Source organism: Manis pentadactyla, chromosome 16 (genome assembly GCF_030020395.1).
Source record: "Manis pentadactyla isolate mManPen7 chromosome 16, mManPen7.hap1, whole genome shotgun sequence".
NCBI classification, from domain to species: Eukaryota; Metazoa; Chordata; class Mammalia; order Pholidota; family Manidae; genus Manis; species Manis pentadactyla.
In genome coordinates, this window is record NC_080034.1 from 17,639,793 (window position 1) to 17,667,605 (window position 27,813).

Sequence of the window (27,813 nt, forward strand, 5' to 3'; positions counted from 1 at the left end):
TTTCAGCAATATTGTGTTCTGGTCTGCAAACACGTACTTACCTCATAGTTGCTTACCTGTTGTCTAGGGTTACAGTGAGAAGACTCAGGCCGGTGGACCACATGGTGCATGTTATTAATTATATCACAGGTTTTATAGAATAGTATGCAGTATAAATTGGGTGCAAAAACCAAAATTCCCATTTTAAAATGTTAGAGAAATAAGCTTTTGAAGTATTTTGAATTTATGCATGTTGAATTGCTTTCAATTTACACCTGTTGACTAAGTTTTATAATTGGAATGTAAGTGCAGAGTAGAAATAAATGGAAATGACACACTATGGACAAGGCTATTGAGCTTGTGAGAAACTACAATATAACAAATAACCTCAAAATTTCAGTGTGGTGAAGTGTAGCTCTATGAAAAGGAAAAATCCTGAAGTATGAAGACAAAATGCTTCCCTTTTTTTCTTTAACCTTATATACATGGAGCTCTTTTGAAGTTCTCTGCTTCTATAAATGTATATGTGTAAACTTAAGAGTATATTTACATCTACAAATATATCATGTTTTAAACACATGTAAAATTAGGAACCAGTATGAAGCCTTCATTGCAGCTGTTACTTAAATGTTAACATAGCTTAACAGAGCTTGGGTGGCTCTGCTTTTGGCATAATAAATAGTATGGAAAGGGCCACTGCTGAAAATGTCGAAGTTGGATCAGTTTTTCCCTTTTTGCATAATCTTTCAACTCTCAAAACAAATTTATGGTTTTATGTATAAAGGAATTACAAAAATTGCTCAAACTAAATTGTTCAGAATGTTTGCAGTCTTCTAGAATGTCATTTCTTCTGCAGCTACACAGCATCCTCTTCAGTTATTTTTGGGATGATCTTCTAGTTCATTCCAGCTAAGAATGAAAAATGGCTCCAGTAGCCATGTTACCAAGTAGTAAATATCTTGAAGTCACACTAAATATTTCCAGCGTGACTGGGCTTGTACAATAGTATGTTGCCAAGAGTCAGTAGTTACACATGAGGCAAAAGACGTCTGTCTGGCCCTTTCTCCCTGCACATACACACCACGCAGGCATCTAGTAAATATTCTCTTGTCTGTCATGACATGGTCTAAAGAAGGCTCACCTCACTATTCCCAAGCTAAGGTGTCTCCTGGTGGTGCCACGCAGATGAGAGCCACCTAGACTCTAGGCAGCTCAAGTCTCAGCAGAGATCTCTCTTCCAACTTGAGTCTCTTGATTGCTCTGAGTGTAAACTTGTTTGACAAACATGTCTTATAGAACATTGAAACCAGAACATGTGTAACACATTCCTTTTCCAAGGGACTGTTTATTCGCTGAAATTACTCTCAGCACCTCCATTTTCTAAAGCATCATGAAGATAGGACCTAATAACATGGAACAAACTAAGAATATCTTAGCCTGGACCACCTAGGAGCTTGGTCGCAGACATGACCCTCCCAGATTCTTCTGTACAGCATGTTAGGTTAGACCTCCCCCTTCTTTTTTTTTCTTTTTTAATTGAATTTGTGTTTATTTAGCTTTTTCCAAAAGACTTTTGAGACCATCTTCAGAAAAATTTCAAGAATAGTATATTATGTTTGGTATTGTTAATGAAGTAATAGACCAACTACCTTAACAATTTTCAAAATAATTCTTGTGGCTGATTTCAGTGGACACTTCCAGTAAAAATCTGCATAGGTGGCTGTCCTCATGAGTCTTCTTGAAGAATGACTGAAATCAAAGCACTTGCAGGAAAAGATTGATAGCTTTTTTTCCTAGACTGTCTTTCCTGAATATAATTTCTCGCAGAGAAATGTTTGTTAGGGGCTGGATAGCAAACAGTTTGGAGATGTACTTTCTAGTGAGGACAAGGAATTGCTGATGACGGAGCCTCGTCAATAATGTGGTGCACATGGAAGGCTCCTCAGGGGTGTCTGGAGGCCAGCCTCAAAGAAACCTGCAGGTGAAGCGGAAATCCAAAACCCTGGGAGTGGTTTTGGATTTGGCCCTGAAAAACTGCTCCATGGGAAGCCTTGGGTTCCATGGAGTATGGATATTCCAGATTTATTCATCTCCCCAGACGGAGTGGGGCTCCGCTTGGATTCCACACCCACTCGTTGCTATAAATTTCATTGAATCTTTTGATTAGGTATTATGCAACATTTTCATATGTCACATTTTTCCTAAAATCACCTCGTAAATAATGCTCAGTATATAGTTATGCATTTGATAGACTGATGACCTTGCAGCCTCTAACTTTTGAAAATAAATACAAATCGATTCATTCATGTCTGTATGTACAAAGAATAAATTCATGTATATATTATGTAATATACGTACACATTTTATTTTTCTTTACATATATAATTACAATGGCTTGGTGGGCTTACATCCCCCGAACTTGGGCATTATCTATAGTTCTTGTCCTTTTAGCTTAGCATTGTGTCTATCTTCTACTGAGCTGCTTTCCTTGTTCTTCCTCCCTTCCTTCCTTCCTCCTCCCTTTCTTTTAAGTAATTTCTGTATATGTCGTGAGTGTGCAGAAAGGGATACCAAGAGTTACAGCTTGGTTTCTATAGGTTGGGCACATCACAGTGAATTCAGAATCCTTTTATGTAATACGACCCTTGGCTAAAACTTGTATCAAAATGTGCCATCTTGGCATGAAATGGATAATGAACTGGGATTAATTATTTTGCTCCATGAGCATTTTTATATATACCCTTCTGGGGACTTTGACATGAGCAGGCTGTTGTTTAATCTTTGTGTCAGGGGCATCTCTTCCTGGCAAAGACTCATATGAGCCGTGTGCTAAATGCCTTGTGATGGGGAGGGTGTTTGTTTGGAGCTTCTTTCCAGCTGGACGCATCGGGGATGTAGACAGCTGTGACATGGAGGTGTGACCCTGTGATGCTGAGGAGCCGTTTGGTTTGTTGTAGCAACTGCGAGAGCTGATAGCCGAACACAAACCTCATATAGATAAGATGAACAAAACTGGGCCACAGTTGCTGGAATTGAGCCCAGGGGAAGGCTTTTCCATCCAAGAGAAGTATGTGGCAGCTGACACCCTTTACAGTCAAATTAAAGAAGATGTCAAAAAGCGAGCTGTGGCACTGGATGAAGCCATTTCTCAATCTACTCAGGTAATTGTTTACACCAGACATGTGACTGGGCTCTTCTGAATAGCAGAGCATGGAAAAATCTTTCCTGGATCTCCTGATTAAATTTCAACTAAGATTATTTCATTACATTAACTTTGAGTATTGATGTCTTTGTCTCTCAGAGGTGGTATTTGCTTGCGTCCAGTCCGTACATTTCTCTGCCTGCTTGTAGGTACAATAAAAAATAATTTTCAATGACTTAAAAAGCATACAGTTGTCATCATTGTCCAAATACTTAAGTAAGCATGTATCTAGAGTAGAATGCAGTATTTGCCATAGGGAGACATGAAACAAAGTGTTATTTATTATCATTATTAGTAAAATAGTCCCAGTAAGAAGAAAGACTGAATGATAGGCTGAATAAGAAGGAAAAGATTCATATACAGTCAGAAATTGATGCTTTTTCCTTTTTTGAAAACATCTTTTTTCAAGAAGTTAAATTTGAAATTATCTACAGATTTTCCACTTTCAAAGTTTGGTTTTTATCATTAGATCCACTGACATTAGAGTGGTCTATTTCCTATAAATCCGGAGTGAAGATTCCTTTAATGTAGGATAGTGTTGAGTCTGAATGAACCACTTTTCAAAACTTTGTCTCATTGTCTAGAGTACTTTTGCAAACAAAATTTTTAAATTCTTTCATGAATCTGATTATGTGTTTGGACATGAATTAAATACACACTTCTGTTGCAATGTTGGGAAGGTTTTAGTTTTGTTTAATTTTTAACATTTTGCAGTTCAGGAAATTTACAACTTACTTAGTAATCCTTTAAGATAATCAAAACTGCCATGAATCTTACATTTAATAATATTATGTCCTCAGGATGCCAAAATAAGGAGTAATAGTGAATAAAACAATCAGTTTTGATAGACAAACACCCAGCTTATTAAACTTAATTATTAAAATTAATTTGAATTATGATAAAAGCAGTAGGTAAGTGGCTGCCCTCAGGTGGTCTTTTATATATTAACATATACCATTTTTTAATGAATACACTCAATTATTTGCAAGAAATAGTCTGGTCTATAAAAGTAGTGGGATGAAGAGAGGTGCATGTGAGGTAGGATTTTTCAAATGTCATACACCATCTGCATATAACTGGATGGATGTGTTAGCACGGGGGCTAAGATTTAGTTCTTGATTGTGATGTTAAATAGATGCTTTTTTCTATATAAATGTTCACACTTGGTATCGCAGATCTTTTCCCCACAAATGATTCCTTTATTTTACTACTAGTTCCACGACAAGATCGACCAGGTCCTGGAGAGCCTCGAACGCATCGTGGAGCTTTTGAGGCAGCCGCCTTCTATCTCTGCTGAGGTGGAGAAGATTAAGGAGCAGATCCGTGAAAATAAGAACATGTCAGTAGACATGGAGAACCTACAACCATTGTATGAAACTCTTAAACAGAGGGGAGAGGAAATGATTGCTCGCTCTGGGGGCACTGACAAAGACGTATCTGCCAAAGGTAATGGTTTTAGAATAAGGAAGAGTTGAACTTTATTTTTAAAGCAACTCTAAATGCCCATGCTGTCTACCGGCAGTCCAGTTGCATGCCAAAATACCAGATTTTTGAGACAGTATTACAAATATGATGTTTTGGGGATTTAAGGGTACATGTACATAAATCCATTGCTTAATGTCTTCCTGTGTTAGTGAAGTCCATAAGTTTAATGCAAAGTGCAGATGCACAAAAAAAGCCACGTGTTTTCTGGGACTTTTAAGCCAGTTTTTTAAAGCACAATGCTAAGAACAAACCTAGGGATTATTATTTCTTTTTTTCTCTCATTACTGATTACAAACTATCTTACATCGTGGATACTCTAGCCCATAGCCACAGAAATGGCCACCACGACTACAGCCAGCCATATTAAAAATATGAGCTGGGGATCAAAAGGAAGAATATCCATATAAATTAGTGGGAATTCATGAAAAGAATGCTCTAGAAACAAGTACAAAATACATATCCTATGTTGTTATATTCCTGGGACTGAACGGACACCTTTGTTCTTGGAGAGCATAAAGAATATACTTAAGTGGTTATTTCACTTTCTTAGGAAACATGGTAAACTGAGCTCTACTTAGCTCACGTGTCTTTGAGCATCCACTTTTGTCAGGAAGCACCTTGGTTCAGAGGAGCCAGACACCCTCAGAACTTGAATTTGTCTGGAATAGGCCATTGGGCCCACATGCCCACTAGAGTGGGGTCAACCAAACTTTGGTCTGGTTTTAGATACTTAACAGATTGAATCTGTGTGAACTAAAATATTCTGCTTTATTGTTTAAATGGGGCTAACACATTGCCTTTTGGATATTGTTTTGCACCATAGCTGTTAAGGATAAGCTTGACAAAATGGTTTTCTTTTGGGAGAACATACACACGCTGGTGGAAGTAAGGGAAGCCAAACTACTGGATGTCATGGAATTAGCAGAGAAGTTCTGGTGTGATCACATGTCGCTGGTGGTTACCACTAAAGATGCACAAGATTTCATCCGGGATCTGAAGGATCCTGGCATTGATCCCTCAGTGGTAAAACAACAGCAAGAAGCAGCAGAGGTAAGCAGAAAATCCCATTTAAAGTAAAAAAATAAGTTACAGTATAATGAGACCTGGGTTCCACTGGTAAATATTCAGAAGTACTCTGTTAAGATTTGCATTGGTTCCAAAAGTGGAATGCATAGTGATACCGTAGGAGATAAAGTAATACCCACTAATTTCCCTTTAGAGAGTGTATATTTTTTAAGTTTCTCTTCATCTCCACTGCTTCTGCCTTATTCCAGGGCCTTGTTCTCTCTCTCTCTCTCCCTCGCCCTCTTTTTGTGGCTGCTGAAGTGACCCAAAGCAGTCCCTCCCTGCAGAGCCCCTTCCTTGTCAGGCCTCTAACCCTGCTGCCATTGGTTTCTCTAAGCCTGTTCTGTCTTGCTGCTCAAAACCCTTCAGAGGCATCCACTGCCTCCTGAATGAAATCCTGACTCCCTGGAACTGTGTGCTCACCTTTTACTGCCCAGCCTAGCCTAGGCCTGTGTTTCCAAAGCCATTTTTTTTTTTTTACTGTTTCTATATTAGAAAATGGCTTTTCCCAAAACTGCTGTGCTCTTTCTAGCATATGTATTTCCTCACCCTAATATGCTCTTCGTGCCAGTCCTCTGGCAAATCTCACTCCAGCTTCAGGGTTCAGTTGGATTATTACCCTCACATAAAATCTTTTTTTATATACTTAGCAGAGTTAGTCTCTCTGTGCTCCCACAACACTTCCTCAAAGGATGCCATACATAGTGAGACATCACTGGCTATACCTCTGTCTTTCCTAAAGGGCACTGTGCCCCTAGAGCAGAATAGCCCTATCTATTTTTCTTTGTATCCCCAATGTGTAGTTTAGGGCTTGGTACATGCTTACTAAATGTTTCCTGAATGAACAAATATATTTAACCAAGAAGATGAAGGCAAGGTGGACTCTTGCATTGATGTCATCCCCTTTTTAAAGTTTACAAACCCTGGGGAAATGATCTAAAATGTAAATCCAGACCTAGATTACCCTAATTCTATTAACAAATACATTAATTTTGCATGAAGTCTTTGAACTCATATTTTACTCATATTTTATTGTATTATTTTTTAAGATTCACTCTCCCATAGCAACTTAAAAATATGCAGTACAGTATTACTGACTGTAGTCACCATGCTTACATCACATCCCCAGGACTTACTTATTTCATAACTGGGAGTTTTTACCTTTTGACCCCTTCACTCATTCCTCCCATCTCCCAGTCCCCCACCTTTGACAACCACCAATCTATTCTCTGTATCCATGTGTTTGAGTTTTCTGGGGGGAGGGGAATAGTATTTTTTGTTTTTTTCTTTTTTTTAGATTATCGTATCAATTTAAATGTATATTGCCAAATTGTTGGGTTTTGAAAAACAAAATGTTTCTATGCTTTTCATTGTTATTGATACTTAAAAGCACTTATTCCGACATTTGTTACATAGAATTATTTCTTAAACATTATTTAACATTTAACATTTGTTACAAAGGATGCTGTTTTTTTCTATAAAATATTTATTCTGCTCTCTTTGCATGGTGAAAATACTTATTGCAGAAACCTAGAAAATAGCAAGATGAGAATAAAAACTGATCATAATCCCTCTTCCTAGAAATAAATACCATTACTGTCATTGTGTGCATCTTTTCAGTTACACTGTGATTTTTACTTAAGGCTCTAAGGCTGTCATTTCTCATTCTAGTCCATAAGGGAAGAAATAGATGGGCTGCAGGAAGAGCTGGATATAGTCATCAACCTGGGTTCTGAACTCATCGCTGCGTGTGGGGAACCAGATAAACCCATTGTCAAGAAGAGTATAGATGAGGTACAACTAGCATATTTTCTACTCTTAACAATCATTTTAAAAAAAATTTTGTGAACTAAAGCATATTTGGTAGAAGGAGTTGAAAACATATGACCCTAACAGAGTTCTGACATTTAAATTTCAGTTACATTCAGCGTGGGATTCTCTCAATAAAGCTTGGAAAGACCGGGTGGACAAACTGGAGGAGGCGATGCAGGCCGCTGTTCAGTACCAGGACGGCCTGCAGGTGAGGGCTTTGCCGCGTGGCTGCTGGAAGGAGGGATCCTCAGGGATTTCCACAGACTGACGCACGCTGGGCCCGCTGATGCCACCCCAGGGCTGCAAGTGGGGATTCAACTGCCTCGCCTACTTCACTTCATGTTTTGTCTTTTGAGAGATATTTCTGACACTTGAGATCAGTATAGATTTCTGTATACATCTGAACACATTTTTAGACACACATCGAGTGTAATCTACTTTGAAATTTTTCTTTCAGTAAAAGTAAGTGTTCCCACACAGCATTTTTCATAAACGGCTCAGCACCAGACAGTGAAATGGAACTGAATCTGAGTTCTGTTCTAAAGTTGAGTGGAATTAGATGAAAGGAATAAACACTATCTAAAAATACCACCAAGTTTAACTAAAGTCAGGAGTAAAGAAATTTGATTCGAAGCCAGCGTTCTCAGTGAACTAAAATAGATTTGTCTTTTATTAGGTCATAATCCGGTATGTAAAATGTGTTTTCTTTTCCATATATATAAAATTCCTTTTGATAGTTGTTTTTCATCTACCTTAAGGGTTTTCATTCAGTTCATTAACAATTTTTTTAGGTGTTTTTATTTTTTTAATTAAAAGTTTTCTTGTCAGTTGAGGTCAACTCAGGGGTATTTCTCTCTCCATACCTTCCTAAACTTTTATTTCATTTCCTAACAGGCTGGAAAGAGTTTAATCTTTTATCCCTCCTACCATATGGAAAAAGCCCTTCTAAGTATTTCCATAACACCCAGCAAGTATATTTTTAAAGCTCAGATGAGAACATCTTTTCCTTTTTATTATGCCTCTCCATTTCTATATTTGTAAAAAGTAAATATCACAAGTACGGCTCTATGCCAGCTGAGAAGTGTTTTGAACTTTGGAAACTAAAAAGTCACTACAAATAATACCTTATAACTTTCCCTTTCCGTGTCCCCCATCTTTTTTTAAACCAAAGTGATAATTTATTGGTTAAGTATCAGTGGCCAAAACTAATCAGGTTCGAGCCGTCACTCTGTGAGGCCAGATCATGATGTTCACATACCTTTGGTAAGTCATTGAGTTGTGCCCGCTGCCATGGCTGGAGATGGTATAGCCACTCTTACAGCCATTTGACCTCAGGAGCCAGGAACCAGAGGAGGCTCCAGGCTAGACACCGTGACTTACACAGTTTCGTTACCACTGCTGGAAAACAGGGTCCATCACAGGCCTAGTAGCATCAACTGGGGGAATGACTGGCACCCTGATTTAGTAAAGGGCTGTTAGGGCTAGCTGTAGCGAGAGGCTCCAGAGATTTCAAAATTTGATTGTAAAGTAAAGTAAATTTTATTTCCCAGGTTGCTGCTTAAGTTTTTTGGGTTTATTAATGACAACTTTGAAATTCAGATATTTTCCAAGGTTATTTCCTCCTGCTGTTCTGATGTGGCAGCTTCATTAAAGAGCAGAATACTTTTGTGCATTCAGTTCCTGGAAGAAATATGAGTTGTGCCTTTTTAGAATATTATATTACCTAAGAAGAACAGGAAAAACAGGAGATGCTGTCATCTGTGTCGTAATTCAGATTAATGGTCATAATGTTAATTGTCATATGTGCAGGATTTTAATGCTAATATAAATAATGCATAGGGTTTTGTTGGGCTGTATATTTTGCTCAAGTGCCAGACAATATACTTGCTTACTTGAATAAACAGATGGAATGGGTTTCTCGGTATATTTATACAATCTGATCTGCCTTTTAGGCAGACATGAAAGAGCATGGAGAATTCGATTCCATGTGATTCCATTTCTAAAACTCATTCAAATGGACTTGTTTTGAAAGTTCTTAATACTATAAGATTCTATACAGGAAAGAATATTCTTTGCAAACTTGGATGCAGAATTGGCTTACATCTATTTCATATATTTCATATATAGTTCTATTTCAACTGTTATATTGTTGCTTTTACTTTTTTAGTTGAACCATCTTAACTTTATATTAAATAGTCCCGTTCCATAATATTTTTGTAGATTTACAAGTGTATTTTTCTGTAACACTTGAGATGTAGCAATTTCAGACATACTATTATAATCACACGTGGACTAATGTGTTTCTCAGGCAATATTCGACTGGCTGGATATTGCAGGTGGTAAATTAGCTTCAATGTCTCCAATTGGAACAGATCTTGACTTCGTTGTCAAGCAGCAGATCGAAGAGCTAAAGGTATGGGGTGGGGAGCTAACTAATTTAGCAAAGACTGCATTTTTAAGTTCTTGCTTCATAGGATTCTTTATACAAATTTATTTTGTGTAATTGAAGTGTAAATATCTTGATAATGAAACTGGTTTAATATAGTGCCTGCACATAATAAGCAGTATATATATGCTCATTATATACAGGGTATAAAATACTAGTGGTTTTCCTTTCTTCTTATTAAATTGATAGCTGTTCATTAAAGAAAAATAAAAAAATAAAAATAAGAAAAAAGGTGGCTTTTTAAAAAGCCACCCCAAATGTTATGTTCCCAGAGGCAATGCTCATAAGACTTGATTTACAGACTTTCTGATATGCTCATGTTCACAGGTGGTTGAGTTTTGCGGGAGGGGGTGTATTTATACCCATGTTGATCATCCTGTGAAGAAGTTTTATAACTATTCAGTAGTGTCATTGTCATCAGTACACGTACAGCAACATTTTTCCTTTCTTCGTTATGTTCAGAGTAATTCATTTAGTCTAACAGGCTAAAGAAGCATCCATGGTGTAATCTCGTTTCCCAGAATGTTTGTTTTATAAATGCTTGTTGTTTTCCATCTGCTCTCCTCTGTAGTTTTTGCTTTTGTGGTTCTTGATCTCCAGCTGCAAAAATGGCTGGACAGCTTCCTCTTTGAATCCCTCTGTGCTGATGATCATTTATCAAAGTGGGATCAGCTATTTCCTTCCTAATCTTAAATCCCTATCCACAGAGATATCACACCATTTTCAATAAACTCTACTAGATTTTATACAAAGTTATTATTGGGCTTTAAAATTGTATCATTTTCATCCCTAAGTGTGATGTAGAATGTTCTAGAAAAAATTTTTTTTCTCTTCTGAGAATTTTGCTGTTACCATCATTAGATTGAGATTTTTTTTTCACTGTATCTGGTCATATAGTAAACACATGGTATACTTTATGTAAAATTGTTGGTATGGAGGAGAATTGATTTTGGACATTTACATATATCTTAGTGACTTTCCTAGAGCAAGTTGGTTTGGAGAGCTCTCTCTCTGAAATCAGGTTGTCTGAGATTATATTCCAGTTTATCTACTCACAAGCCAAATAACCTCAGGGAAGTTACCTAACTGGTCTCATTTCTGTGTCCTTTGGTTAAATTGAGGACAAAACCATTTTCTTTTTAAGTTTGTTGAGCATAACCTGATGATAGCAAGTGTTCACTGTACCTGAGTTGTTATTTTTTAATTACTACATTGATAGATTCTTATTCCTCTTAACCTCCACTGCCCCACACAGGAAGTGCAAATTGGAATAAAAGTTTAACCTGTAGAATTTCTTTTTTGTTTAACGTTTTGATTTAGAACAAAGTGTCCTTATATATATCTCTTTTTTAAAAAAAGCAATTTAAGTCAGAGGCCTACCAACAACAGATAGAAATGGAAAGACTGAAACACCAAGCAGAGCTTCTGCTGAAGAAAGTAACAGAAGAGAGCGACAAACGCACTGTTCAAGACCCATTAATGGAACTGAAATCGATATGGAATAGTCTGGAGGAGAGAATTATCAATCGACAGGTAAGTACCAAGACTTTTTATTTTAAGAAATTATCAAAGTTCAATTTTACATGTTCATGTAAACTGATTATTAAAAAATGAAATGAATGATTTTGTGCGTCAACTTTTGAAGCCCCTAAATTCTCTTGTATTACTGGCACTCTTGCTGCTTCTCACAAACCGTTTTTAACCACCAAGAATTTAAACACCCAATGTGAAGATACAATGATCACACTCCATTGGATATGCTTGTGGAATTATGCATCACTGACCAAAAAAAGTTGATTTTTTTTTGCCCTGTTTTATAAGTGTATGTCATTCATAAATGGATGTCTTCCTTACTACTCTCTTTGTAGCATAAGCTGGAGGGTGCTCTGTTAGCACTGGGGCAGTTCCAGCACGCTCTCGACGAACTGTTGGCCTGGCTGACTCACACTGAGGGCTTGCTAAGTGAACAGAAACCTGTTGAAGGAGACCCTAAAGCCATCGAAATTGAACTTGCCAAGCACCACGTACGTAGCTGTAATTGCATGCTACACTTCTTCTCTGTGTCTTTCTAGCAGCCTCAGAATTTTTCTTGTATGTCTGTGCCTCATGCGTTTCAAGTTTATGATTTTAGCACAAGTTCATTTTTGACATTTGTTACTGAATGTTAAGCTACTTAAAACATGCTTTTTAAGAGCTTGTCATCAAACTATTTTTCTTATTCTTCAAGGCTGTTATCAAAAACAGAAAGGAGGGGAAACTTCTGGCTAAATTATTAAGGTGAAGGTTTCAGTCCCTGATTTTCCCTGTTACTGGATTTACATAGAGTCTATTTATGTTAGAAATAGAAATTGCAGGGATAGCCTAAAGCTGTAAGCTCTGACATCCCGGTGCAGGTTGTGTGTGTGTGTTTTTGCTTTGGTCCCCCTTGTCTCCATGTCCTCTCACTTGCTGCTGATTTGGCCTGCCTAACGCTTCTCTCTGTCTACATTTCTCATTCTGTTGGGCTTTGTCCTTTTGTCTCTCTTTTCATTGGCTTTTTGTGTCTTAGTCCTTTTCTTTCTTAATTAGTTTTTAAAAATATTCATTGTTTTAAAAGCTTTTGTATGTCTTGCAGTTGATTTAAGGCTAACTTATAAATGGAAATGTTTATCTTAAGATGCACACAAAACAATTTTATGATGTTGTCATCTTTGTGACACTTGGTTGATAATTTTTAATAGAAAATTCCCTATATTTTAAGTCACTAGGCTTAATGAATCAAAGGTTAGTTTTTCATAGAGGGTTAGCATTCACGTGAATATTGGTATCTGATTTGAGGTTAGTGCCTAAATTCTAACCTTAATTAAGTTTTCCTTGATTATCAAGTAGACAATCTTTGATTATTTTATATATTTATTAACATTTTAAGAGAAAAGGTAGGTTTGGGGCACTTTAATATCATGATACCCAGTTTTTGACTATTTCTGCTTTAGTCTTCCATTTTTCATATTTTTATTCCACAGCACTTGTGCCCTAATTTAAATTTTCCTTTTCTTTTACCTTGTTCCATCTATATCTTTTGTCTTTGTCCAACCACATGTGATTAAGTAATTAGAACTTATTTTGCATCATGAGTATTTTTCATTATTTCATGTTTACATTATACCTTTGCTAGAAAATTAATGACTGGTCAGACTGCATAAAAACAAAATGGTTTATTCTCAAATTGTGCATTTATAGTATTTATGTTTTCATAAACTTGGCAGTTGTCTCAAAAGTAACACAGAACAGTGACAGGCACTTTGTAGACTTCAGTAAAGTGGAAAAATGAGGTTCTCTGGTACAGTTATCTTGGGGAGGGGGTGAAAAGCAATTTTCATTTTTGTTCATCTGTCTTTGAGCAGTTAGAAATGACTCCTTCTCTCTCTCTCTTCTCTTCTCTTTCTGTCTCTCTAAGGGAACTCAAAGGACTTAAAATTGCCTGTACAGTCACTGGAGGAAGGGAGGGAATGTTTCCATCGCTCTCTTGCTTCCTTCTCCTAGGCTATCTTATGTGGCCAGACTTGGACCATTTAAAAAATTGAATTTTATGTAATTTTATATTTTGATCACACAAATATTTAATTCTTACCTTTGAAGGTGATTCCTACTGCTAACAAATCGAAGTACATGCTTTTTATAAAGATCACTCCTTACTCGGCTGCTTGTGGAGCTTTTGGAAAACCCTCCCCAGAGGCCGCAGAGAACGAGTAAATACAGAGAAATGGGGATCACAGGTGGTTAGTGCCCTTCCCTGAAAATCCCACCTAGTCTGCGTTTCCCTGCAGATGTGGGACGTCTGGCACAGGACGAGGGATGCTGGGCCCTTTCTTTCCTCTGGCCAGCCCTGAGTCAGTGAGTGTAGGGAAGGATTACCTTCAGCTCTCACTAACATTAGAAGGAAGGTTTCCTGTTTTCCAAAAATGTAACCGCAGTCTTCTTGAAAGGGAACTATTACTAAGCTATATTTGTTCTCTAAAGTGTAATTCTTTTTCAGTATTTGAAATTGATTTTTTTCTTTTTAGCTTTGGGATTGCTTTCCGCACTTAACCATTCTGGTCCCTATGTTCGTGCATTTAAGCATTATTAATCTATTCTTATATTTCCACTGTATAAAAAGGAAAGCACTATTTATTGGGATCTGTAGTAAGTATTTTGTATTTTCTAGCAAAGAACAGCTAAACTTTGAAATGCTGGGCTTGAGTATCATTGACGACAGTAAATCTTCTTCCCTTTAGTGTTAAGGGACTCCAAGATTCCTGCCAACTTAGTGGTTTCTTCTAACACGCTTCTAACAAGAGAATATAAAAGAATATTCTATGATATCTTTTCCCTCTTAGAGTGCTAATTATAAGATATGACACTTTATATCTTAGAAATATAATGATTTTATATTTGGAAATGGGTATACAGAAATAAAAATATCTTTTAAATTGTTCACTTAAGACATTTAAAAAAGTTCATTTAAAATGAGCTTGAATCAAATGAAAACTTGTAGAAGTTTTTCATTACAACCTCTGGATATTTAATGTCCTCAACTGCAAGGTTATTTAATAAGAAGAACTAGCAAATGTTCCCAGATAATCATTTCAGGGGATGTTGGTAGACAGAAATATCCAGGAAAGCTGCAAAGTTAAGGGAGAAGAAGTATGTCTTTTAAAATTCTTCATTAGTATTAAAATTCTGTATGTATGATGTTTTTGGTTCAGAATGTCTCATAACCAGAAAACACAGCAAATGTGTTTAAAGCAATGTTAACTCAACAAGAGCTAGCAAACAGAGTGTTGTCTTAATATTTTCAGGTGCTTCAAAATGATGTATTAGCCCATCAGTCCACTGTGGAAGCCGTTAACAAAGCAGGAAATGATCTAATTGAATCAAGTGCAGGTGAAAAAGCAAACAACCTTCAGAACAAGCTGGAGGTTTTGAATCAACGCTGGCAAAATGTTTTGGAAAAAACAGAGCAAAGGAAGCAGCAGCTGGATGGTGCCTTGCGCCAGGTGAATGAGAATACAGTGGGCCCCTCATCCACAGAGGGGGATGCGTTCCTGCGGGTGCCTGACACCGCCGATAGTACTGACCCCTATATGTACTTTTTTCCCCTATGCATACACAGCTATGATAAAGTTTAATTTATATTAGGTACTGTAAGAGATTAACAAGTATAATCATAAAATAGAACAATCATAGCATATACTATATATAATAAAAGTTATGTCAGTGTGGTCTCTCTCTCTCAAAATATTCACCCTTCTTGTTGTGATGATGTGAGATGATAAAATGCCTGCGTGATGAAGTGAGTGTTAGGATACTACTGACCTTCTGGTGATTCATCGGCAGGGGGACCATCTGCTTCAGGCGCTCAGTTGACTGTGGGTAACTGAAACCTCCAGAGGTGAAACCGTGGGTCAGGGGGGCCTACTGTATATTCTGAAACTTTCTTTAGTCTTCAAGACTAAAATAGCGTGGAATTCCTTCACTGATTTACATACACTTGTTTAATTTTTATACTTTAAGGAGAGGAGTAAAAGTATAAACAGCGGATATAAAAAGTGGAGCAGATGAGACCTCAGCTCTCTAGCTCTTAGTGTAGTAGTCTTACCTTCTGAGCTGTCCTGATGCAGAAAGGCACGGCAGACCCCGAGGCTCCTGCTGCCCGTAAGAGAGCGGAGAGGGGCTTAGGCTGGCGTTGGTTAGACCTTGTTTATGCTTGGCAGTGGCAATGTTTGTGGCCCAAACTTGAATTTTTTAATCGCTCCAGGCCAAAAGCTTCCATGGTGAAATTGAGGGTTTGCAACAGTGGCTGACTGACACAGAGCGTCATCTGTTAGCATCCAGGCCTCTGGGAGGTTTGCCAGAAACAGCCAGGGAGCAGCTTGACGCCCACATGGTGAGTATATTAGTTCCTACAGCTCTAGCCTCAGACTAAGAAACTGACTGTTTTGTGTGGGCCCTAGTGATAAAAAGAAATTCTGGGAGAAGGTTTAAAGAATATATACACAGTTTTAAGCAGAAATCTCTATCTAGACACACCATTTTTTGATTAATTTTTCAAGCTGGAACCTTTAGTTCAAAGGTTACTGTGTCAGTATATGAAAAGGGGGCTTAGAAGTCCAAACCTTTTCTAGAAGCAAACTTTCCCCCATAAAATGATAAACTTGTATGGATAGTAATATGACATTGTGTAAATTATGAACTGTTGTGCCCTGAGTGAAAATAAAAATCCTACAAGTAATCAGAATTCACTTAAAATGTTATTGTCATAAGCATGATATACCCACCTTGTTTCATGGAAGGCTGGAAAATATGTTCTTCTGTTAAAACAAAGTTACTTGTTTATTTTTATTTTAATGTTGATAGGGCTGTATCTCCAACTTCATAGCTATACTAGAAAGGGCCAAGAGGAGGCTCCTGTCTGAACCGTCCAGGCTGGAGCACTGTGTCTGTGGGCCCTTCCCACCCAGATTCCGTGCCACTGTCAACTCTTAAGGAGAAGGAAGAAGAATTAATAGAACTTGAGACTCTGGTTTTTTTGCACAGAAGTATGGACTGACAAATTAAATTTAGACTACCTTTGATTTATTGACATTTCCTATTAATTTCCCATTGTAATTCAGCTCAAAGTTCTAATAGAAATCGGTCCGTTTCAAATTTTGAAAACGAATCCTCTTTTACATTAAATTTGAATTTGCACCAGAGTTTTTTGAATATTCAAATGTCGATGATTAGTATTTTAGGAAATAAAAATAGAAGTACTTGGAGATTTGGCAAAAGAAATGGGTCATTCATTGTTCATAAAAGTTTATACTCTTCAGTGGAAGTGTACATATTAAAACTACATATTTGGAAGTAATTTTGGATTTGGTGATTCGGAAAGAAAGTAACTATCTTGTGGGTGTTGTGAAGAAATATAATAAAGATACCATCTTACTCATTTCACAATTGCCATAAGCAGTTCGTAAATCCTATTATCCAGTGTGGAATTTTCTAGAAACCTTTAATAGATATTCATTGTTTTAGAAAAGGACTGTTTCTATGATTTTGTATTTGTTAACTTTTGTTTTTTTGGTGACACAAAAGACCCATTTTGGTTGAAAAAGTAAGTGACAAAATAATAGCAGTGCTTTTCTTTCTTTTCCATAAAACCTGACTGACTCCCAGATATTTGCTTACTTTCCTGGAAGTACCTGCATAGCTATTAAGAGTGTTCATTAAATAGAAGTTTAATAACTTCTTGACCAAATATGCTTGGAATTAGTATCTAATAACAAGCACTTTTAAAATGTTAATTTAGAAGATTTCATGTAAAAAGTTGGAATGCAAAGAACTTATCTTTAGAATATTTTAATTTTAGAAAAATATTACGTATCAGCTTATTTGGGTTGAATAGGATATATAAAATAAATTTGCCAGAACCTGACATAATATCCCAGATTATAGAAATTTCATGATACAAGGAATTCTAAAGTTTTATTGATATTTTGTAATACTGTTTTAGTAATTTTTTTTTGGTTGTGTTAGAAATGAAGGAAACTAGAAAAACTGGAATATTAGAGATTCAAGAGATATATTTAAAAGTCTTGCTTTAGGATTAAGAGCTTTTAGTAGGTATGTTTAGAAAGTTGTCTTTTTTTAAGGTTTAAGAAATCACAAAGTTTGAGGTGACAGAAATTTGGAATTAATAGTAATGGTTGCACATTCTTATGACTATACTAAAAAATACTGATGTGCACTTGAAAATGATGAATTTTATGAATATATCTTAATTTTAAAAATTATAAAGTTAAGTGTTAGGTATAGAATAAACAGTTTTTCTGTGGTAGCTATAATTTGACCCACCAGAGTTTTTAAAATATTCAATATTTAAAAATAATTATAATGCAGTTATAATTGAATCAGTAGAATAGAACTGGTCTAAATTTTTTACACAAATGTAGCTGTTGTTTTACTGATCTTAAATTCTGAATTTGTTGATAGCAGTTTAAAAAATATTCTTTGTAGAAAAAGTACTGCATCCCAGTTAAAAGCTTTAAAAATGTTATAAAGGAAAATAATACTCATAGTGTCATAGTTTGGCTTTTGTGATTCCAAATTCTAAATAATCAACTTAAATGTCTCGCTATATTGGGTCTTCGCTTTCAATCCCCTGTATATCTTCAGAGTATGAAATTAAATTATACCAAAAAGTATTGCAGTCATTGTATCATAGTCTCAGGAGAGAAACCATTTCACAGAAGAGAAACTGAGGCTCGGGGAGGTTAAATTTCTTGCCTAGAGTCACAGAACTGACTGGTTACTGTACAGTGAAACCTTTCTTGGTAACATTAAAAATACTTCTCGCAAACCTTAGCGTGCTGGAGTGAATTGCCATTGATAGCACCATTAATGAGATTGCTTGGTGGACAGGATGTAGCTCTAGGTTTAAGTGTTGTTTCAATAATAATGAAAAGTTTGAGTGTGTCAGGGTTATTCTTTGTGCTAGATGGTGATGACTACGTAGTAAAAGACTTGGAATTGATGTACTGGATAAAGGATTCTTAGATTTTATTCCCTTAAAAATGATATAACTTGGGAGGATATCTCTGTTTAGGAAATCTGTGCTGCCTTTGATGTTAAAGAAGAAACATATAGAAGCCTGATGCAGAAAGGCCAGCAGACGCTTGCAAGGTGCCCCAAATCTGCAGAGACAAATATTGACCAAGACATAAATAACTTGAAAGAAAAATGGGAATCTGTGGAAACCAAACTCAATGAAAGAAAAGTATGTGCCTTAATTAATATAATAGAATGAATGTTTTGGTGGTTTTATTTCATGGGTTTTACCTTATCTCTGAGTAGCATCATTAGTGAACAGTCTGTTGATCCATGTTTTAATGATCCATGCTTAGATTTTCTTTGTACATGTAGAGGTTACATGGGATCAGTTGAAAACTGTATTCTGTCTTAACACAGAAGAACAGAGTTAAAGGAATCTATTCAAACACAGATAAAGGTATATCATAGATCAAGTTTAATAGGTAACACTTTTAAATTTATGAACCATTGAAATTCTGGACTGTTAAGTAATTCTATCTAATCACACTTATCAAGCAAAGGACTGTATGTAGGAGAGAGGAAGATGATTGTTTATATAATAAGCACTTAATGTAAGTCCACAAGTAAGGATTAAAAATTATTGTTTAATATACCCTAAGAAAAAGGATAGGCTAGAAGTCCTAGATTATATGCCCTTATTGACAGAGCATAATACATATTTCATAGTATTTTGGCACCAAAAATTAATCATATGAATGTCAAGTTTAATTTCTACACATTCTGTTTAATAGTTGTGTTCTGTAGTTAATTGCCCCCAAACCATAATTTCAGTGTATATTAAATTGTTCTTTTTAGCTGCAGTGAGATGCTTCTCGCTGTATTAAAGGGTCTTGGTTTGCCAGTATTTTAGTGAAGGCCCACTACATTCATGAACTGTTTGGGTAATACAGATCATGCATAAGTAAAATGTGGACAGGAAGCGCATCTGCCAGAGAGTGCTTAAACTGGTGGGGGCAGGGAGAGAGCCTTGAATATCGTCAAGTACCATAATAATCTGTCTCTGCAGACTAAACTGGAAGAGGCCCTCAACTTGGCATTGGAGTTCCACAGTTCTCTCCAAGACTTTATCAACTGGCTTACCCAGGCTGAACAGACCCTAAATGTAGCTTCTCGGCCAAGTCTTATCTTGGACACAGTCTTATTTCAAATGGACGAACACAAGGTGTGTTGTAACTCAGATGAGTAATACTCTCATTTCAGACTTTTTAGACAACAGACTTTTTTAATGTCAGAAGCATGAATTTGGTAGTTTGAAAACTTAATTTTGTCCTTTCAAACAATTTGAGCTTATGACACCAGAAGCATTTTTAAGATAAATCAGCTTTCCTTTGTTTCTAATTATACCCCTTTTTTTGGGAAAGGTCTTTGCCAATGAAGTAAATTCTCACCGTGATCAGATAATAGAGCTGGACAAAACTGGAACCCACCTGAAGTATTTCAGTCAGAAACAAGATGTTGTCCTAATTAAAAATCTACTGATCAGTGTACAAAGTCGATGGGAAAAAGTGGTTCAACGGTTGGTAGAAAGAGGAAGATCCTTGGATGATGCAAGGAAGAGGGCCAAGCAGGTGACATTTGTAAAAATTTCCTGAGCTTGGCATTAAATCAGTTCTACCTGTTTAAATATACATTGTGTCACTAAAGTACTTTTACTGCAGACTGTATTAGGTGTAACATGCATGCGCAAAGCCAAGGTGTTTATTACCTAAAAAGACTTGTGACCTAAGTTTGGGTGATGACATTGCTTTTTGACCTGGCAGCCACTTCAGGCCCTGGGGACTAATCTTTAAAGGACTGATTGATTATTGCTTGACTTTGTCGAAGGGCTGTTATCATTAAGGCCCCAAGAGAGGCCCAGCGTTTTTGTTACTGGGTTGTTGGTTTTCTCTGTCTCCTTTCCCTCCACTCTGTAGCCAGAATAAGACATCATACTTTATAATTATTATATTGCTACCTTTTGTTTAGTTCCCCAGCCAAACTTTCTTCACAATCAGCTAAGAGAGCCAGTTTTGTGACAGGGCCTATTCTGTGTCTGTGTTGGTTGTTATTTCTCACCTCTCTGAGTCTGTACTCTTACTGGAAAGCCTTAATTTCTTCTCTCATATTTTGATACAGCTTCATCCTGCTTTTAAATTAATTGTCGGAATCTTTTGGGGATGTGTTTTTCCTTTTTATTTATCTTTTTTAATCTAGAGAATCTCATGGATCTCACAAGGAGCTTTCCTCGCTCTCTTCCGCTGTCCCTAATATTCCATTCTAGACTAACACAGAGAAGAGGTAAAATTATGTGTCTCTGTACTCTGGGAAGGAGACAGATCCACCCACCTTGCTTGGCTTATATTGTTTGATTTCTACTAGAAAATCACTTGCCCCATTCAGTTGCATTTTCTATCACTGGATTTGGACTCCATTATTTTGGGGGAGCTCAGTTGGGTGATGCAGAATATACAGGAGTTAAATGTTTCATTGTTTAAAACTATCAGCGTAAATTTGTTAAAAGCTTTAGAAATGTCAAATCGCATTGTTACAGGGTTATATGCCATAGATCCCTTTTCTGAGTGGGATGTCTGATATGTTCCTTGTTATAAGTGAGTCTCTAGAATAAAGTAGGTCTCTAAAATGTTTTTTAAGACAGTATTAATGATGAACCTGATATTTTCTTTCCACATATGTAGCAGTGTTATTGTAGTGTAGGCATTTCTTGAATTATGAATGTCTAATTTATGAAAGTCTCTTGGATACCAGTAGTCAGTGGCCCACCCTCTTGCTTCTTTCTCCAGTTAGTCAATTTTATTTTCTCATATTGTCTAATTAACTTTATAAGGATTTTCTACTGTTTTTGCTGCCAAAGGATAGCATTTCTTCTGTTTTATCTGGCTTAAAAGTAGTTTTGAAAGCAGGGCCAGCCTTAAAACCTGTGCATTTATATCACTAAACTTACCATTGTTATAGCCTATATATTTGCAGAAAGACTACCAAACACCATGACTAGCTGTTTCTTTAATTTATTTCTTATTATCCTAATATCTCAGTTTTGGGCTCAGATGTTGATCTAGTTCTCCAACTTCGGTAGTTTATGTGCCTGTTACAGCCTTTGGTTTTCATGTTCAAATTGATTAGAGCTGTGAGAGGGATGCACAAGGAGAGCAGATTTGATGAGAAAGCTCTAATGGGCCTTTGCAGCTGTGTGGTTGTGTGCTCTTATTGTTCTTATTGTTAAATGTCCTTTGTTATTTCATCATTAATGTGCTTTGATATAAAACAGATTTTGATTACATAGTTTTGTTATGTGTACATTCACTTAAGTTTATTATGAGAAAAAATTTATAGCCAGTTTCACAATTTGGCATCCAAAAAGAGTACACAGAGAACACTAGTTCTCTGTGATAAACAGGAAAGAGACTGGTTGAAATCCAATATGCATAGCACCAGAATATTTCAAGATACCAAAAAGATTTATATTGTTAGAATTCAAGGGTTGTGGGTGCCCTTACATATCATAAAACCTATATATATGTGAGGCACAGGCATTCATTTGAGGATTTTGATGGCAGCAATAAAGATGTTAGACTACCTTTGTATTAAATAGAGTTGTAATGGCCTCTTTTTTGTTCCTGTTACTTTTCAAAACCAATTTATAAACTTCATCCTTCCCTCTCTTCCTTTTGTTCCTTTTTCTTAACACACGAATTAAACACCATAGGAGTAAGCTCAAGAGACATCTCTGGACAAATAAAACTCTCTGAGAGTTTACATTAATTATTAAGCAAAAGGAAAGGAGGGCAAGTTCTCCCTAGTGCTCCCTAACTGTTTCTGGGCTCATTCCTATTTTTATTGGAGTTTATGTGTTTGAATGCATTACAGCGAAGTGACCCTGGGGCATGGCCACAAAAGCCAAGCACTAACTAGACATTGCATAATCTGCTGATGAAACTATTATTATTTTCTTCTTTAGAGGAAGTTTTGACTTAATAACTTAACATTTCCATGAATATTAATTTTCTATTTGAAAAACAGACTTGATTTTAAACATAGTAATTATACCAGAAAGTTTCCTGGACAGAGACATGAATCTCTTTTGCAGTTCCACGAAGCTTGGAGTAAACTTATGGAGTGGCTGAAAGAGTCAGAAAACTCTTTGGATTCTGAACTGGAAATCGCCAATGATCCAGACAAAATAAAAACACAACTGGCACAGCACAAGGTGGGTCTATAATTAAGAAAAGCCTGTTGTGTCATTATATATCTCAAGATCACTTTTAAATTGTCACACAACTGTGTATTTATTCAGCCCTGGAGAAAAAAGGCTGTCCAGTGTGTACCTACATTACATGTAGACAAGTTGCCCTGTGCACGGGCCAAGTGGCAGTAGTATCTTTACTCTGGCTGTTCCATTATGATTCCAGGGTGAACAACTGGTAAGAGAAAACATTCAGCAGTAAAACTGGAATCTTGCACAATATAAAGCATATAAAGGATTTGTAGGGCATCCCAAGTTTTCACCACTATCTTGTCTGGTAATTTCTTTCATAGACCACATGCCATGTAGAAAATAATTCTATAGTAAAATTTAATATGTATTTTGCCATGTAGATTCTTTCAGACAATGCAGTGGGGAAAATTGGTATTTTGTTGTGTGTGTATATGCGGGTATATGAAATCCCACTCTGACCCTCAAAGACGCATGGCCAGTAGCTTCCTTGTGCAGACTAGAAGATGTGGAAATGTGTTTTATATTTTCTACTACATGGCATGCAAAGGGGATTCCTCTTGTCTTCCCCACCTCTTTTGAATTTCTGTTTGTAAATCACCCTCAGGGTGAGGAAGTGGGTCAAAGGAGAGCGGCTCCTGCAAACACTTTTACAGTTTTAGTCTTCTGCATGTAAGTCATCGCTTGAAACATAATATTTAAAAGGCTGGAAAATCTTGTGCGATGTAAGGTTCATCATCATTGGGAAATTCTGGCCGCCACCTTCACGCAAGTCGGTTGCTCCCATCTTTCGTTCTAATTGACCTCAAGGGGTCATGATCCTAGGAGGATGGCAGGAAGCGTTTGAGGGCCCATTCTTTGGCTGGATGAGGGCTCATGGATGGCTGGTTCTGCTGGTGCCCTCTGCCCGGGAGCTGTCCCACACAATACTGGAAGCACAATGATAGCGAGCAGCACCTTCCTTCCCCTCTGAGGGAGAGCTGAGAGCCTCTTTCTCAAAACAGAGTGCCAGATCTGAACTTGAACTTGAAGAGGTAGTGTCATGTAGTCTTAAGAATGTATATTGCATATTTAAGTTGGAGAATCCTAGAAATAAGAATATGTGAAGAGCCCCATCTAGTGTGACCTCTTGCTCAAGTCAACCATTTCTCTGAAATGTGCAAGACACATAAAGCCAATCTTAAAAGAAGTATTTTCTAGTCATCATTTGGGTACTTTCTGACCTTAAAAAGTTCTAATCTATCCTGTATTCAACTATTACAGTTATTAGGTGTCTGTTGTGTGAAGAAAATCTGTCAATACCATGATTCTAAAACTAACATTCTCTTTAAAATAACATTAAAAAATAATAATTATAGAAGATAAACTGAAGAAAGTGTGATATTATAATGGTATTTATTGCTAAAAATTCCCAGATGTAGCTGCCACCTATTGCAAGACAAAATAAGTATTTTAGTCATAAAATGTCTAAATTTTAAAGGTAACAAAAACTTAATTAGGTAATTATAACCAAGGTTATTATGGAAAATTACCCATTTGCATAACATTTCACTATCTGGGATGACTGTAAGATGCTACCAGAGTTGAGAATCATTGTATTAATGTTTCCATGATATTTCATGAGCTCATAAACTGTCTGTCAGGTTGACCTTTCCTTCTTCTCATCCCTGAGATTAAATATTCAGTAGTGGTTGTCTCATTCTTTCTATTACGTACTTATGAACACACCCAATATACAAGATGGTAATGAGAGGCTTACAGACATAATAGCTCTCTGCTCCAGAAAAACCTGTAATTGAGTTAGGTAGAAGGAAGAGAATTCACCCCCCATCCCATGCACATGCATACAGACACAAACCTGGTTAACAGTGTTAAGCAGCAGCAAAGTGTAGATGCCATGTTAACAGTGTAACTGTTCAATCCTGGAAAAATAATCTGTGGATCTTATTGAGACTCTGGTTGGGCATTAAAGCCGTGGGGAGGAGAGGTATCAGCTCCCCAAATGGTGTGAATAGAAAGAGCAATAGGTCCAAACACAGGAATCCACAGATACAGTTCTTATGTGTCCCTTCTCCTGGCTCACAGATAAAATTACATGTAACATTGTTGTGAATATCTGAAATGTGTGAAAATAAATCTGTTCAGACAAAAAAAGCCCTGTAGTAAATGTATGCATTATTGAGTCACTCTGTCCACACTGGACCTATAGTTACTCACAGAGTATTAACTACATTTTCCTCTCCAAACCCTTGGGTTGTTCAGTAGTTTATTAGCAATTACATTTTATCAGAACTAGTATGCTATTTCTGGTTTATAACCACAAAAGATTCGGGATTTGTTTTACTTGGAAATATTTTCTGACAAAAGTAGGTGCTCTCAGAGACAGACACCTCGCTTCTGAGAAAAATAAACCCTTCGATTTACAAATCTGAAGTTTCTTTTCTCCCCTGTTGTGTTCTAGAGTATAGCAATACTACACTCTGACTTGATTATTTGCTGATGTCTTCCAGTAAGGTTTAGACTCCATTTATTAAGGAATGCCTCTTTTAATGTCTCTTACCTGTTTATTTATTAGTCCCAAGTAGAAACACACATTGTTTTCTTGTTAAATATGTAGGAGTTTCAAAAATCACTGGGAGCCAAGCATTCTGTCTATGACACCACCACCAGAACTGGGCGTTCTCTGAAGGAGAAAACCTCCCTGGCTGATGACAACCAGAAACTGGATGACATGCTGAGTGAACTCAGAGAAAAATGGAATATCGTCTGTGGAAAATCTGTGGAAAGGTAGAATGTTCCTTAAGACAGTTTGGTTACTTTGTAGACCTCTTTCAAACACACAATAGTGGTGCTTGGTGGGAACATTTTTGGAGCCTTAAATATCTCCTTTGCCTGGGACCTTCTGCTCATCCGTAATAAACTCACTTACATGGTTCCTGCACTGAGAAGCCTTTGCTGTTCATTATTATTTATTTTTGACTTCTCAGTTCACTCAGAACTGATATCCTTCTCCAAGCCTCAGTCTTCCCACACCTGACTAGAGCAACTGCTTTCTGACTGGTCTCCTCAGGTCTGCTTTGTCCTTCTTAATCCACTTTCCATAATAACTACTAGGATGGTCTTTTAAAATTGTAAATAGGATCTTGTCATTCCCCTGCTTTATTACCCTTTAAGCACTTGATACTGGGTGTGAACTAAAACACAGGCTGCTTCATGTGGCCTGTGAGGTCCTACTGCTCTGACCCTGGTGTTCCCTTCCACATTCTATCCCCTCTTTCCAATCTCCTTTCTCATGACACTTCATCTGTGAAGGCCCTAAACTTACTGCCAAATTGTTAAGTATTTAAGAAAGTAGTATAGTAGTAGAAGAGTTCAGATATCTTAGAAATGTTTTCACATTTCTCATTGATTTTGTCAGTATTAAGATTAAATAGAATATTATATTCAGTTGTAGGGAACTTCATAATGAATTTTTTTTAGTTCGTTTTTAAGAATCTTTAAAATTTACACTCTCAGAAGGTTATATTCTTTTAACAATATCATATAAATGTTTTTCATTTATGTTACATTCTTGAAAAGATAAAACTGGTGATGGCAAACAGATCCCTGAATGCCAGGGCTGAGAGATGGGGGCAGGCTGTGCCTATAAACAAACAGCAGGAGGGAGATTTGGGGAATGATGCAACTGGTCTATGTCTTGGTTATGATGCTGGCTATGTGATCCTGTCCATATGCTACAGTTCATAGAACTGTATACACCAGAAATGTGTGACAGTTTGATACACAAATCTGAAAATAAATTTTAATTAAAAAGTCCAATTTTTCTGAAGAAACTGCAGAGTCAGTGATTTCCAGAGGTGTGATGGGAGAATTTTCCTGGAACAGGTGCCGTGTATTTTAAGAATAAGAGAGAAAGTTTGAAAAGAAGTTTTATTTTCTAAGGAAAGCAAAGAAACAGCCATGAATACCAGGATGTTGTTTTTCCTCTTGAGTTCTGCTCAGACTTCATGAATGAGTTTTACATGTTTGGATATACAGTGTGGTTTTGTTGCCCAGATTGATTTATCTACCTTTTTCTTCAGACAAAACAAGTTGGAAGAAGCCCTGCTATTCTCTGGACAATTCACAGATGCCCTTCAGGCCCTCAATGACTGGTTATATAGAGTTGAACCCCAACTGGCAGAAGACCAGCCTGTCTATGGAGATGTTAATTTATTGGTTATTATGATCGAGAATCACAAGGTATTGTTATCTGGGACATTTTATTGATCTCATTTGATAATTCTGAGTATAGAGGAAACTGTAACCACTTAGCCTTTTAAAATCTAGAGACAATGTATCATACTATGCAACAGTCTTTAATATTGAAATATGTGTACATTTGAGCCAGAATCAGGAAACCAATTTTAAAAGTGATATAGAAAAATTACTTTAGGATCAGTGAAATACTTTTGTTCATAATTACCATATCTATAATCTTTTAGAACTTGGAAAGTGAGTTCATTGTCTGATTCTTTAAAACATGTTACAAGACTGTTTCATTGTCTTTTGTTATTCACATAAATAATGATGTGATATGATTTAAAATTGTTCATTCAGTGGCCTGGAACTTATTCATTGCCTAAGTGTATGAATTTGTAACTTGATCTATGACTTTCCTTTTTTTAAAAATTGTGTGAACCTTGCCCACTGAACTACAGTACATGTATTATGACAGATTTGATTATTACTTTAAGAAAATTAGTTTCCTTGCTATTTGCTGATAGGTATGTTATGTTAAACTGTTGTTCAAGCCAAGGTAATATTCAGGATGTCCAGGTAATACTGAGTGTAACATCCTATATTATGATGAAATGCTGTATTACAGCTTAAAGAACCCTAAGAAGAATATGAGGCATGGCACTAATATAAAATGGTTGTATCAGGGTTGACTTTATTTACAAATATCTTACAGCACTGTCCTTGAATTCATGTTATATTCCCTCTGTCATTTTTTGAGTT

General features: G+C 36.6%; 1 protein-coding gene across 1 annotated transcript in view; it reads left to right on the plus strand.

The window, feature by feature from the left end:
• Nucleotides 1-27,813, plus strand: part of LOC118927736 (dystonin) — a 415,594-nt gene that overhangs the window by 364,122 nt on the left and 23,659 nt on the right. The window contains 16 exon segments of the mRNA XM_057493688.1: nucleotides 2,937-3,140; nucleotides 4,396-4,627; nucleotides 5,490-5,716; nucleotides 7,403-7,525; nucleotides 7,650-7,751; nucleotides 9,852-9,956; nucleotides 11,349-11,522; nucleotides 11,858-12,013; nucleotides 14,810-15,007; nucleotides 15,769-15,897; nucleotides 18,598-18,768; nucleotides 19,609-19,764; nucleotides 19,964-20,170; nucleotides 22,687-22,806; nucleotides 25,430-25,599; nucleotides 26,895-27,054. Of these exon segments, the coding sequence (XP_057349671.1) occupies nucleotides 2,937-3,140; nucleotides 4,396-4,627; nucleotides 5,490-5,716; nucleotides 7,403-7,525; nucleotides 7,650-7,751; nucleotides 9,852-9,956; nucleotides 11,349-11,522; nucleotides 11,858-12,013; nucleotides 14,810-15,007; nucleotides 15,769-15,897; nucleotides 18,598-18,768; nucleotides 19,609-19,764; nucleotides 19,964-20,170; nucleotides 22,687-22,806; nucleotides 25,430-25,599; nucleotides 26,895-27,054 (2,634 nt within the window).